Source organism: Sciurus carolinensis, chromosome 4 (genome assembly GCF_902686445.1).
Source record: "Sciurus carolinensis chromosome 4, mSciCar1.2, whole genome shotgun sequence".
Classification (NCBI taxonomy): Eukaryota; Metazoa; Chordata; class Mammalia; order Rodentia; family Sciuridae; genus Sciurus; species Sciurus carolinensis.
Genome location: NC_062216.1, coordinates 113,099,582 through 113,113,697, shown reverse-complemented (window position 1 = coordinate 113,113,697; position 14,116 = coordinate 113,099,582). Strand labels below are relative to the sequence as shown.

Here is a 14,116-nt window from a genome sequence, read left to right as displayed (position 1 = left end):
CTCAGGGTAGGGAGGGGATCACATGTGTTTCATGGGGTTGGAATGCCCCCAGGAATCACTGGTATGCTTTAGGAAGCACAGGTGTGCCCTGGGAAGCGTGTGGCTCTGATCTTCTGTGAATAAGGTATTAACTCCTACAAAAGTTTATAGAAATTCTTTATTATAGACAAAAATAGACTCTCTTTTTCCCCCTGTTCTTGTGATCCCACTCTGATATCTGCTCAGAGGGGAGGGAGTGACTTGCTCCCCAGACTTCCCCTCGCCCTGCCATGCTGGGACCTGTAGCTGGGTGGAGCTGGCAAGGCCTGGTTCCCCTCCAGGGCTGATGTTTTCCTGCAGGTGGGGCCGTGCTGATATCCTTCAGGGCTTGACTGCCGATGCCTCCTCACCCCTCACACCCCCATCTCGGCCTTCTCTCACTTGCAAGATCATCTCATGGGCCCGTCCACTTAGCTTAGCTAGCTGGGGTTGCGGGGAAGAGCAGTGGCCCAGGCCATTGCCCATTCCCCATTCCTCAGGGAGGGTGCTGGCTCCTGGTTTGGGGCTAGGGAAAGTGAGGGCTGTGGGGTGCTGGAAGGGGCGCAGTGTTGATGTGGGCTCTGAGCTTGTGCCTTTCTTTCACTTCCTCTGGCCTAGTAGAACTTTGGTGATAAAGGTGACAATGGCGCCTGCAGGCTGATCCGGGTCAAGCTCCGCAAAGAGGTGACACACATTCTCCCAGGGGCTGCCTGGCTTCTTGGCCACGAAACCAAAGATCCTATGGGGACAAAATCAGGAAGGGGAGGGGCCTTTGCATCCCTTCCACAGAGGAATGTCCCTGACTGGGGGTGGGGGTGGGGCACAGATTCATGCCAGGGTTGGGAAGGATGGAGAGACCCTGTCCCTTGGAGAGAAGGATTGGGCTTGTGGGGAGGCTTACTTGGAGGTGGTCCCGTCTAGATTGGTCCATCTGCAATAAGGGAAGAATTGTGAAGGAGTACAGCCCAGGGCGCAGATACTGCAGAAGGGGCTAGGGCTTAGAGGGACCATCACCTGCGGTCCTGAGGGTCAGTGCTGGAGAAAGTGATGCTGCTCACTGGGTAATGGCGACGAAAGAAAAGCCTGCAAGGAGGGTGTGGGGAACGAAGGTTATATTCCGAAATCTGGGCTCCTAAGGGCTTTACATGGGGTTTCCCAGGGGCAAGCACCAGACTCACTTCCTTTGGTTGTCTGTCAGTGTAATGCCCTGAGCTGAGACCTTGAAGTGGACAACAGCTGGTGTTGGGCGGGGGCTGCAGCTCAAAGCTGCAGAGCTGGCCCTGGCCACGGCTTGGGGGCCAGTCAGTGACTCTGTCTCCACTGAGGTCAGGTACAGCACACTGCATGCTAGGAGGGCAGGAAGTAGGTCAGGAAGGGAGCATGGTGCCTAGGTCTTCTATCACCCGCTTAGTCTCACACCTCACCAGCTCTTCATTTTCCCCAGCCAGTGCTGTTGAAATGCACTAGAGTCACTTAGGAGGTAATCTAGAGAGTCAGGAACACGGGGAAGAGGCCTGAGGATCTGCATTCTCTGCCTTCCCTCACTGAGATTCCCATGTTTATAATACTTGAGAACCTAAACCCGGGGCTGGGGCTGGGCTCAGGGACAGAGTGCTTGCCTAGCATGTGTTGAGGCTCTGGGTTCAATCCTCAGCACCACATTAAAAAATAAATAAAATGAAGGTGTTGTGTCCATCTACAACTCAAATTTATATTTAAAAAAAGGAAAATCTAAACTAGGGGCTTCCTTCCCCACCCCCTAATTAATATGGGGCTCTCCCACCTTCATGGGTTAAATGCATCTGCCAGGGCCTATCACCCAAGGCCTTCAGTGGCCACCCCATTCACAATGCCCCACTTGGTGCTCAGAAAGAGGGAGAGGAAAGAAAGGTCTTTACCAGCTCCCTGACGCAGGAGGTCTGCTGCTGTGCTCATGTTGGTGGGCACTGGAACCTCAGGAGTCTCTTCCAGAGGATCTGAGAGAAATGAGGGGCAACAAGGAAGTTCAGGAGGGAGAAAGCTTCCCCAGTTGCTGGAGAACACTTTTCATCCCAAAGGAAGGCCAGGACCTCTGGATTCTCCCTTTGGCTACAGGAGTGAAGAGAGTGGGGAACACCCACCTTTGCTGGGAATGTGCAGGCAGCAGGGCAGGGAGATGGGGGAGATGGAGTGTTGGGAGACCAGGGCGGACAGGCTGCCTGTAGGGAAGGAGGTGAGAAAGTCCTGAGTGCCTGCAGATACCCAGCTCTCCCTTCCACCTTCCTGAGATGCTTTGGCCTCTCCCTAAACCAGCCCCAAGGAGCCTTCCCTGGGCTCCTGCTTCTCACCGAAGTAGGGTTCGCTGGGACAGCCCTTGATTTTCACCCCTTTGGGCCCAGTCTCAATGAGGAAATGGCGCACTAGCTGTTCCAAGGGGTCTCCTGAGATGACGGGAGGGGAGAAAAAAGTAAGGCTTTACCAGATTCCAGGCTCCCAGCTTCTCCCCTGATGGGAGTCTCCTGAGCAGCAGGGGTCATTTCCTGCCTCTCCCCATCACTCGTGTCCCTCCTTGCCTCTGTAGTTGCCCCCACTCCACTCCTGCCCCCTTAGCCCTGGGCATTTTGTACCTTTCCAGGCCTGGGCACTGGGTGGAGGTGTAGCCACCTTGAGGGCCAGCCCATAGGCTCCTTGGAATGAATGACTGTCCCTGATCAGGAAGGCCCCAGGGTCCTTGTCTTTCAGCAGGGCAATGGCTGTAAGGCAGTGGGTAGGGGGCAGCAGAGATTTACACAGTAGACCCACATACCCTGTTCCTCTGCCAACAAGTACCCCAGGGCTCTTTTGACCTGATGACTGTGGTAGGGGGATGTAGGAGTTGCGGGGATAGAACTTCAGAGTTCATGGGAGCTTTGACAATGCTCAGTCTAACCGTGGGCTCACCAGACTCACTGGCGGTGAGAGGCTTAGCTAAGGGTAAAGTCAGGGACTTCAACTCAGATGGGACTTCCAAGCCAGGACAGAAGTCCTGGAGGATAGGATGGGATGGGGGCAAGCTACTTCTCACCTTGGTCACGGGACAGGTGTGGCTTGTACCAGAACTTAGATGTATCCTGGACAAACTTGACATTGCTTTGGTTCTCTTGTGTAGGGGGTTCTAGGACAGGGAGGGGCCAAATTCAGACCCCAGCCTGATTCCCAGGACTCCTCAGTTCCCCTCTCTGGGAGCTCTGGGAGAACAGGCTCTCCACATCACCCCACTTGCTCTCAAGGCCTTTGTACCTGGGGGTTGGGTTGTATTATCCGGGAGCAGAGGTGCGAAGGTGACATGGTGACTGGTGCCTCTGGTTGGTGGTGATGCCTGCTCTAGACTCCAGGGTCCTGGTTGTTGCCCAGACCCTAGTAGGTGGCGTTTCTCAGGAAGTGGAGGCTGAGTGGGGCCATTGGTGTCATAGGATGCAGCGAGGGGGAAGGCAGGTGTGGGTGAGCTCTGAGGTGGCTCTGGGCTGGCCACAAGCCAGGGCATCTGAGTAGGTACAGGGGTGAGGGGAGACCCATCTGGGCTGTCTGGGGGGCCTCGAGGGCCCTGCCAGGGGGCATGGCGGAGACCCGGCAGTGTAGTGGGCACAGGGCCCCGAGGACTGGCACTGTCTGAATGGCCCCCTGGGCTTCTTTCCTGAGGCCAGTCATTGGGTGAGCGGGGAGGGGAAGTTGGGGAGAAGGGGCTAGGACTCCGGGGCTCAGGCCCACTTCTAGCTGGCAGCTCAGGAGCCTTTTCAGTGCTTCCTTGGGAAACAGGGGGCAAGGCCTCGCCAGGACTTAATCTCTGAGTGGGTGCCAAGGTGGGGGACCTGGTGTCCTGTCTTCGGGTGCTGCTGGGTGGAAGGGTAGATGGGTCAATAGAGTCCCTGGTTTGGGCTGCCCGCACCCCAGCACTGCCTGCCCAAGCAGCCCCAGCCCCTCTGCATACCTTTCCTTGCCCTGGACTGGGCTGCTGGTGTGCAGGGGTGTAGAGGGACCAGACAGCTCTGAGGAGGCACTACACTGGGCATCTCGGGGAGACCGAGGCAGTGTGCTGTGTCCACTGGGGCCCTCCCTCCAGGACAATGACTCAGGGGACTCCACTGTGAAGGGAAGAGGAAGGACTGTGAGCAGGGTCCCGCTCTTCTGTCTTGCTGAGTTCTTTTTCATCCTGTGCCCTCTTGGCTTCCCCACCATCTTCTAGAACCCTCCTCCACCCTGTGCACTCCCATTCCAGTGCCCCTCACCTGCAGATGCCAAGGGTCCTGCTGAGGCCAGGTGCCCAGGCAGTGGGTACTTATCCCCTTCCTCTTCTGCGGGGATCTCATAGCTCAGCTTCCTGGGTTGTGGGTAGGGTGGGCTGCCCGGGGAAATGGAGCCAGTTCGTGGTGAGTGGGCACTAGGGCTGGGATACCCTCTACCCTCACTTGGAGGTCCACAGCTGTGAGGCACCCGGCCATATGCTGGGCAGTAGCTGGGAACTGCTCCTCCATAGCCATAGGTCACCAGGGCAGGGTACCCTGGATGCCCATACCTGCCTTCTGGGCACATGGCATAGGGGCAGCCCTCATGCCCTTCTTCGCTTGCCTTGTGTGGCTTCAGGCAGCTGTAGTCAGGCATCGGGGCGTGGTGATGCCCACAGGAAGGCACCAACAGAGGCAACGGGTGCCCAGGCCGTACTGGGTGCAGGAGAGGTTTGCCAACCTCGCTGGCCCACCCCTCTCCAGCCTCCCTCTCCAGTCGCAGTCCATACAGGGCTGCCGTGGGCAGCGCCAGCTTCTCCTCACATGCTGGGCATGAGCATAAGGCAGAAACCCCTGGGTCCTCCAAGATCACCACCTCCCGGTATCCTGGAGAGCGGTAGCCGAAGTCCCCATTGGCTGGTTTCCCCAGCTCTGGTGGGTAGGGGTATGGCCCCTCAGACAGTGATCGGCAGAGGCGCCTCTTTTCCACAGAGGCCTCAGCATAGCCCTGGGGGGGTCCCTCATAGCCCCCGTAGGGCACCCGCTGCCTCTCCAGGGTTCCCTCTGGCCGGTAGTAGCCCCCATTGGGGATCCCACAGGGTTCCCGGTAGCCCTGGCGGCAGGAGCAGTGGCGGCTGAGGCCAGGTCTGTGACCTGAATACATTCCCAGGATGGGGGCCTCCGCCCATGGGGGCTGCTCCTCATCATCTAGAATGGCCGTCTCACGCCTGCCCCGCGGCCCCCAACTGGTCACTCCACAGCCTCCCAGGAGGCGATCAAGCTCCTGCCGTTCTGCAGCCGACGGGGGCGGTCGGCCAGGGGACTCGGCAGTCGGCTCCGTGGTCAGCGTGGAGGAATGGCCAGAGTCGCTGCTGACAGAGAGCATAGGGGGTGCGGGTGGCTCTGGAGAGGGTGCCGGTGGGGTCTGGCGCGGGGCACGCTGCACCTGAGCATAAGGACTGCCATCCAGAGGACCCCGCGTGTGGGCCAACGAGCCTGAGTGGGGAAGAGGGAGGGAGGTAATAAGCAGGGACAGCACTGGAAACTGCACGGGGTCCCCGCCTGCCTTGGGAGGGGGATCTGCGTAAGAAGGAGCGTGCTCCCCACCCCCACCACCACTCCAGCCCCGGGCGCTCTGCACACCGTCCACACTGTCCTCGTGGTGCTGGTTGAAGTTCTCATATGAGTCCCAGCGCACGGCAGGCTCTGTGGTGTTGTAGTCCACAGAGACCGAGGGTCATTCCGCGGGATGTTGCCTGGGGAAAGGCAGCCCAGGACTTGAGGATCAGGGGACGGACGACTTCAGCCCCCACCCAAGCCCCACTCTTACCTTTGATCTTCTCGGGGCTCGAAGAGAAGACGAACTCCACTGAGGCTTGGAATGGGAACCTCTCATCTGCCGGGGGTGTAACAGTGAGGAGCAGGCCCCTGCTGGCACCGCCCTGCCCTGTCCACCTGACAGCCCTCGCTGGGTGCCCCTGGGTGGCTGGCTTTGACTCACCTGCCCAGGCCTCGTCCAGTTGGTCCTTGGGAAGGTAAGTCGTGGTCCATGGATGGTGCACGTGTGGAACTGGACTCGGAACACAAGGGTCCGGTCTGTCCCATGGTTGCCTTTGTGATAGCAGGTTACCTGGGGGAGGGTAGGAGGCTGGGGGTCAGGCCTTCACATCCACTTTGCCTCTTCAGTTTCTCCACCCCAGCGAATGTCCAGTCACAACTTCTGCCATGCCTTAATTTTAAGGTGAACTTTTCATCTAGGGGACTCCCCCTCCCTATTTTTTTTTTTTTTTTTTTTGTACTGGTGATTGAACCCAGAACTTAACCACTGAGCCACATCTCCAACACTTTTTTATATTTTATTTAGATAGGGTCTTGCTGCTAAATTGGTGAGGCTGGCTTTGAACTCACGATCCTCCTGCCTTAGCCTCCGGAGCCACTGGATTACAGGAGTGTGCCACTTGTGCCCAGTTAGGGGACTCCTTTTTTTGCTCTCCAGTCTGTCTTGAACTGATGACTCACTAGGTGACTATGCAGCTGGCAAGACGGCCTCCCCACCCCTGCATCCCCAGTACTCTCCTCATTGCTAGAACCCCCTCACCATGACATCGCCTTTGAGAAGGAGGGCTGGCTCCAGGCTGATGCAAAGCTGCTGGGGACCAGGGCCTGCAATGTGACTGTGAGGCAGAGAGATGGTCAGAGACACTCTGGGCTAGGCAGAGGTGGGCAGCACAGTCAGGAGGAGCTGGGAGGTCACAGTCAGGCATGAGGGAGACTTTTAGCTAAGCCTCAGGCTCCCCATCAGTCAAGTGGGTTCCCTCGTGGTATTTGTTCTCAGGTGCAGTGGCTAGAGCTGGGAGCCCAGGTCTGGGGGGGCTGGAGAAGCAGGAATCCAGGGAGCAGGGAGGCCAAGCCCTGCCATTTCGGGCCTCAGAACAGGGCACTCACTAGACTCCAGATGTGTAGACAAGCTGCATGGACTGGTATATTTTGAGGAAGGGCTGGAAGCCTGGAGGGCAGAGAAGACACAAAAGGAATGTGGAATGGGGTAGGAGGTGGCTCTCCCCATGGAGGACACCTCAGGGATCTCACCTGTGCTGGGTTCAAAGGGTGGCAGCATGGGCACAAGCACATAGTGCAGGAAGAGGGGGCTGCTGTCATTCTGATGGAGCCAGACAGCAGCCCACTGAAATAGCTGATATATCTGGTGGGGGAATGTCAAAGAGAATATAAGTTCCTCCCTCTGGAGGGATCCTTGTAGCATTTCAACTATGTATACCCCCCACCCAACCTTGGAAGGCTTGTCCTTCTCAGCACTTCCCTCCCGTCTTCCAGCTTATCAGAAAATTCTTCATTGCATCTAACCTCAATCTCTCTTGCTGCCTTAAATGTGTGACACTTGCTGTTCCCTCATCCTGGAAGACTCTTCCCCTAGATCTCTGCTTCATGGTATAGAGGCCCTGGCTGTCCTGCATATCTCTTGGCACAAGACTCAGCTTCATTTTCTTCATAAAAATTATCAGCATCCAATACAATATATTATTTCTATTTATTCACAGGCTTGTTGCCTTCTATTCCACTAGCATGAGCAGCGACCTAGTTTGTTCTGAATTCTCAACAACAGCCCAATGCCTGGCACAGAGGAGTTGCCTGATTATTGTGTGCTGCATGAATGAGAGATCCTGGCCCATTCCCACCCAGGCTGCTCACCGGCGCTGGGAGGGCTGCAGTTCTGTGGCCACCTTGTCTTCGCAGAATTTTCGCATGGTAAGAGTAGCCAGTGCCTGGTCTGCCCTGGGGAAAGCAAGGCCAGTGTGGTGGGTGAGAGGCTGGTTCTCCATCCTGGCTTCCCACCTCTAAGCCCAGGAAGGAAGAAACACACGATCCCCTCAATCTAGAGGAAGTATGGAGTGGTGTGATAGAGAGAGCTAGAAGGACCATGGAATAGTCCACTTTACTATTTATTGGGCCTCAGGCAAATTGTTCCCTGGACTTGACTTTCCTCATCTGTAAAATGGGCCAGTAAGATCATGTTGTGGTTGAGCTATGTCCTTTCCGAAGATATGTACCTCAGAATGTGACCTTATTTGAAAACAGGGTCTCTGCAGATGTAATTAGTTAAGATGAGATCGTGCAGGAGCAGAATAGGCCCTTAATCCAATGTGACTGGTCCTTATAAGAAGAGAAGAGGAGACACAGGGACATAGACACACACCATGTGATGACAGAGCAGAGGTTGAAGTGAAGCAGCTGCTAGCCAAGGAATGCAGGAATTGCCAGCCACCACCAGAAGCTAGAAAGAGGCAGGAAAAAATGGTACCCAGATTCACAGAACAAACTCTGACACCTTGATTTTGGACTTCTAGTCTTTAGAACTGTGAGACAATAAAGTTTTATTATTTTAAGCCACCCAGTCTGTGAAACTTTGTTATATTACCTCTAGGAAACTTATAGCACTTGCTGGAGATTGCAGTGATATGAAAGTGACAAAAGGAGGGGCAGGCACCAAGTCTATAGTGAAGGGCTCTTGAGCAAAGAGTTGGGTCTACAGAGGGTCAACTGTAGAGGGTAAAGGGGCTATTGAGGTGCTGGGGTCCTCACCCTGCAGAGATCTTGCTATAGTGCATGTAGGCAGACACGATGACTCCAAGCTTGCCTTTGCTCCCCTGAGAGACAGAGAGACAGGGATTGAGGGCCTTCTGGGCCTCCAGGCTGAGGGAGCCCACGCCTGTGACTTGGAGGTTCCAGCCCACCTTGCAGTATAGTACCACCACGTGCTGTGGGTCAGCACTGAGCCACGTCTCCATGGCTTTGCAGATGGAGCACAGTTTGTCCAGAGGTGGGGCATGCAGCTCAGGCCAGCCAAAGTCCTGGACCTGGGGAGTGGAGGGGTATAATTGGGGGGAAGGTCACTAACAAAGAGGGATGGGTGGGGTAGAAAAGGGACAAGATTCAGGGGCCTGCTGGTTGTCTACAACAGTCTCAGCAGTTTCTTTACTGACAGTGGGCACTGCTTTTGGGGGAATCTTAAGTAATATGTCATATGGGAGAATGCTTAAGAATGAATTGGATACTATTAATAATGGGGAGTCTGGGATTTCCTGGGGTGGGGTTGTTGATTCAGTTTAATGTCAGAGCAGATCATTTTCCCTACCTTGGGGTTCAGGCGGGTAAGGTCATGCCTTTCTCTGAAAGGTTGAAGAGCTGAAATGAAGGGGAACCTTTAGATGGCAGTGACCTCAAAGAGCGAAGCGAGAAGGAGATGGACCCCACAGTAAGAGGCCAGGCCCCATCTGTCAGGCCCGGTTGGCTGCCTTCCAGGATTCAACACCAGCTTCACACCTGGCCCCGCTCCTACACTCTGGCCCCGCCCCCGGGGCCTCGCCTCAGGGACTGACGTCAGTGGGCAGTCCCGCCCATATGGACCTCTCAGTCTTCTCATTGGTTGGTTCCGGCCAGCCCTGTCCCTCACCAGGTACTTGTCCCGGTGCTTGGATTGCAGCACGTGGGCCAGCTCGCGCAGGTGGCCCCGGTGTCGCTGCTCGTCTGGCCGAGCAGGGAAGGCGGCGGCCAAGATACGCTCCGTCACGTAGGTGAGGTCCAAGTCCCAGCGCCGCTCCATGAGTGGGTCCAGGCTGAAGCTCCTGCGGAGGGGGCGAAGCTGACGTCAGAACAGAGGCGGGGCACCGCGGTTACGGGAAAGGTGTCTGAAGATGGCGGGTTGGACCTACTTGGGTCCTGAGGGGGGTTTGGGTAGGCCCGGAGGGAGAGTTCCGTTTAGGGATGGGGGGCTTTTCCCCAACTTTTTGGGGGGCACTGCCCCGGGCTGAGATAGGGCTGGCAGAAGGGGGTCACGCGGACTCGCCCCTCCCCCGGCCCCGCACCTTCACTTACCGGGGCAGAGTGCTGCGCTGCCTTGAGTGGTTCAGAGACTTGGTGGATACCCTGGTAGATGAGAAACCGTGTGAGGACATCTCTTTGGGTGCCCCCATTCTAGCTAACCCAGTCCAGAGTTCCATGAGCTTTGGTCCTCAGGAAACCAAGGTTCTTAACACCCAGAGCTACCTGTCCCCGCTCCACACACCCCCTCCCTCCCGCATCACCTTACCAGGTGCTCTATGCGCCTTACTGGGGCCGGTGTTTCGCCGCTAGAGGGAGATGGGGGAGAAAAAGGAGGGGTTAGGACAGGGACAGGGACCAGTCTGGGCCTGGGAATAGTGGGAGGGCAGACCAGTGTCCACCCTCTGGGCAAGGAGAATGGAGTCCAACCCCCAGCAGGCTCAAGAGGACAAGAACAGCAGAGAACTCATTTTTTTCCTTTCCAGTCAGGTAACCAATACCCACAACACTTCAATCTATGTAACCTCCTGGGGGCCATCTCCCAGGCCACCAGATCTTTGGACACCAGGGAAAGTTCCTTGACTTCTTGGCTGCATCCCAGAGCACACTCACCAGCTCCGCCGGGGGCAGGGCCTGACAGGAGGAAGTCACCTGGAAGGAGACCCAATAATGGACTGAGCGCCTGGTGAAATGGGCCCATGGGTCCTCCTGGGCTTGAGGATGGGCAACGCTCGGCTTCAGCAAGAAGGTGGAGGGGCTGTCAGTGGATGGGCTCCCGCTGAGGTTCCTCTATTTAAGGGAGCCTCCCTCTGGCTTCTCAGTCCCCCACCCCATGGGCCCCCACTTGTTTGCTCTTGGCTCTCAGCCCCCTGCCCAACAGACCCCCCATTCATCCAGCTGCAGGACAGGAGTTATATATAGAGCCATGCAGGCAGGCCATGGCCAGGGGCGGACACTGGCCTCTTTCACCGGGAGACCCCGCCCCTGGGCACACAGCTCCCCCAAGCCAGCTCCTAGGCTCTGGGACACCCCCACCCTGCACTACAGGAGGACAACCAGGAAAGCTCCTCAGAGATGGGGCTGTGTCAGGTTCCCAATGGACAGTGGGTGCCAATTACGGCATGTGCTGGAAAGGCCCAGTCTTTCCAGGACCCAGGACAATGCATGCCACCCAGGCATCCTGAGACCTTTCCCCAGAGGGAAGGCACAGCCCATCCGGCTGCCCAGTCTTGCAGTCCTGCTCTCTCCCACCCACCCCACCCTTCCTCCTCCTCCTTCTCCTCCTCTTCCCCACCCCCCATCCTCTCGCCAGCTGCAGCCTGGGCACAGCACCAAGACAAACGCTGTCTCACTGTCCACCCGCCTGAGCCCAGCCCTTCAGGGTGGAGTAGGGTGGTTCTTAAAGGGCCCAGCACAGCACCCCTGCCACCCAGGAGGGGGTCACCAGTAGTGAGATGAGAGGGGTGGAAAGTGTGGCTGGAAAAGTCTATCTGGGGAGAAGGAACCCCAGCACCACCCCCACCATCAGGCAGAACCAGATACCTACCTTTGATTCACATTTTCTGTGTGTGGCCACCTTGCAGACTAGATAGGGAAGGGGAGGAGAGGCGTTAGCAGGGGGTGTGGGACGGTCTCCCATCTCCTAGACCCTAGACACAGACCCTGGGACTTCCAGGACTCCAGCTGTATTGGACTGCCAGGGGTGGGGGAACAGGGGCAGGGTCTGAGGGAAGAACATGGCAGAGGGGTACTACTGCCCAGTCTAGGGAGTGGGGTGCCCGAGGCCATGTTACAGGGTAGATGGAGGAAGAGGGAAGAAGCCCCCCAGGCACAGGTCAAGATGGGAAGGTGTGTCCCAGTGTTGTGGGTGTGTGTCACAGGAGCCAGGGCTGCTAAAGGGGGAGGCAGTTGCCTCCTGGCTACCCTGGTGCCTACCAAGAAGTGGCACACATACTGCACATTTCAGTTTATGTTGTGTGTTAGTCTCCAGAATTGCATGCGCAGTGGTGCTGGGTTGGGGGGGGTCTCAGAATCACAGGGCAGAGTGCCTCACCTCTGCAGAGACCCTGTCCCATCGATGGTCACTTTACACACGCACACACTGGAGCTTTCTTCCGGAAAACCTTCTCTCGGAAGCTGTGTGGCTCAGCTTTCCTAGGCTGTGAGCAGGGGACGGAGAGAGGTTGAGTCCCAGGTGGGCCCATTCCGGGATTGGGCAGAGTTCTTGCCTTAGCACTGCAACGTTTTCCTCCTTCCTCCATCCCCGTCAAGCCCTCAAACTCATGGACACACTTGGCCACAGTTCTTTCAGGGCAGTCATGGGGCCTGTCCTCAGTAGTGTTTGGAATGTGACCCCTTGCATCATGTCACCTTCACTAGGTTGGCTCCTCCCCAAGGGATCACTTGGGCCCCTCACGTGGCCCTGCTATGTGATGCCCTCATTGCTGCCAATCCAAACTCGAGGGCTTTCCTCCTGGTGAGGTGGGGGTGCTCTCTGACTCTCCTCCCATCTTGCCCTCCCCAGATGGAGGCCTGTGTGCAGTGAGCAGGAGGGTCCAGATGTGCGTCACCCAGCCTGAGCCAAGCCTGAGCCAATCCCCTCAGCCAACAGGAGTCTGTTCCCCTGTCCCCATGCTCCAGGCAGCTGACCTGTCTCCCTCCCCCATGGTCAGAACAACATGTTTACTCTTTGTGCATTGAGGCGGCAGACAGCAATTTGTGTAAGGAGTGGGGAGGGACAGGAATGACACTGGGGAGGGCTGTCCAGCTGCCTTGCTGCCTGGGGCTATAGTGAGCTCCTTGTCACTTGGGGTTCAAATGGGTCTGAAGCATTGAATGAGGAAGGGATGGTCCAGGTGCCCTGTGTGGCTCAGGCCTATCCAGAGTCATCCCATTGAAGGTTCCCATTGCAGACTCCCATCGCTGGTTCACTCCTTTCCATCCTGTGGGAAAAGTTTGCCTCCTTGCTACTTCTCTCTTCTACCCATTTTCTCTTCTGAATTCAAGACTCTGCTGCCCGCCCTCTCCTTGACCTGCCTGACCTAGTACTATCTATGCTGTCCAAAGCTCCTTCTTCAGGGTCGAGATGAGAAGTTGGGAATAGGAGTGATGGGGACCAGGAGCACCTCTGCTCTTTTGATTATCCTTGGAACTCTTCTGGGCCCAACCAACCGTGTGAGACTCAAGAGGACACTTGGGTGCGCCTGGCAGCATTAACAGCACATGCAGAGGATGCCAGCGGGAAGACAAGCTCCAGCTAAAGCTCTCCACCACCTGGCCTCCTCGCTGCCCTTCTGTGCAAGCTTCCCTATTTCCTATTTCCCACCCTATTTCCTCCAAGCTTCCTGGACAGGGAAAAGGCCTGATCTCTTAGCCCTGCTCTGGGGCTCCAGGACAGTGCCTGGCAGAGTGCACAGTGAAGTGGAACTTTGGGGCTCAGTTTTGGGGGACAGGACTGCTGCAGGGCTGTCTCCAGGGCAGAGGGATAGAGAACTGAAAACAGACTGCAGGATTCTCTGTAGCCCCAAACTCACACTTAGCCCTCGCCACCGTAAGGGGGCAGAGGAATGAGGGGATTGCCGGGCAAGGGAGAGAGCAGAGGAAGCTGGGAAGAGGGTCTGGCCTGAATCCTGTCCCTCCCGCTCTGCCCACACCTCCGCCCCTACCCCACCTTTGCCCAGCCGGCGGGCACTCCTACCCTGCTGGTGGCCCGGCTGCTGTCCCTCCTCCCCAGGGCTCTGAGCAGCCTCTCCACAGGGCTGCTGGACTTCATGGTGGTCTGCTGGCCAGGGTGCCGGCCGCAGGGCCTGAACAATGCTGGGGCCTGGCCGGGGGCTTCCTGGAAGCGGCCTGGCGGAGGCAGTCGCTTCCCCTGGGTGGAGGCAGGCTGTCTGACTGGAGTGAGGAGAAGCCTGGCCCTGGAAGTGGAGGGAAGTGCAGGCGGGAAGGGGGCAGGTCGCTGCTCCAGGAAGTGGGGGGGGGGAGGATGTGGAGGAGGCCAGGAGATCAGATTCCCAGGATCTACCCTGCTGGGAGTGTCAGCCCCCTCCTGCTCTGGAGCTGCCCCAGACCCAGTGATCCACCCTATCCAGGGATCTGTGGTCCTGAGATCAGCCCCTGGTGGGGTACGGTGGGAATTCAGGTCTTAGGGCAGGGCTCAAGGGCCCATGGGGAACACAGCCGTCCAGCCAGCCTTCTGGCCTGAACTCTAGGGTCCTTTGGACTTCCTGTGGGAGGGATCAGAGCTGGGAACTTCTACCCTGCAGCCTAGGATTCAGTATCCTTAGGGTCAGGAAAAAATG

The 14,116-nt window shown here is 57.1% G+C and overlaps 1 protein-coding gene across 1 annotated transcript; it reads right to left on the bottom strand.

The window, feature by feature from the left end:
- Positions 1-139: 139 nt before the first annotated feature.
- On the bottom strand, positions 140-13,728 carry Tns2 (tensin 2). Its single transcript, XM_047548787.1, is given in 34 exon segments — positions 140-757; positions 920-949; positions 1,033-1,101; positions 1,197-1,365; positions 1,917-1,994; positions 2,139-2,216; positions 2,346-2,438; positions 2,625-2,750; positions 3,062-3,151; positions 3,277-3,866; positions 3,965-4,118; positions 4,263-5,474; positions 5,622-5,711; positions 5,714-5,734; positions 5,809-5,874; positions 5,980-6,006; positions 6,009-6,108; positions 6,577-6,652; positions 6,924-6,984; positions 7,068-7,133; positions 7,136-7,179; positions 7,686-7,769; positions 8,577-8,641; positions 8,729-8,851; positions 9,130-9,161; positions 9,164-9,179; positions 9,448-9,619; positions 9,870-9,920; positions 10,079-10,110; positions 10,112-10,123; positions 10,428-10,466; positions 11,362-11,399; positions 11,869-11,974; positions 13,513-13,728. Coding segments are annotated over 34 exon segments (4,224 nt in total). The 5' UTR covers positions 13,588-13,728; the 3' UTR covers positions 140-618.
- Positions 13,729-14,116: the final 388 nt, after the last annotated feature.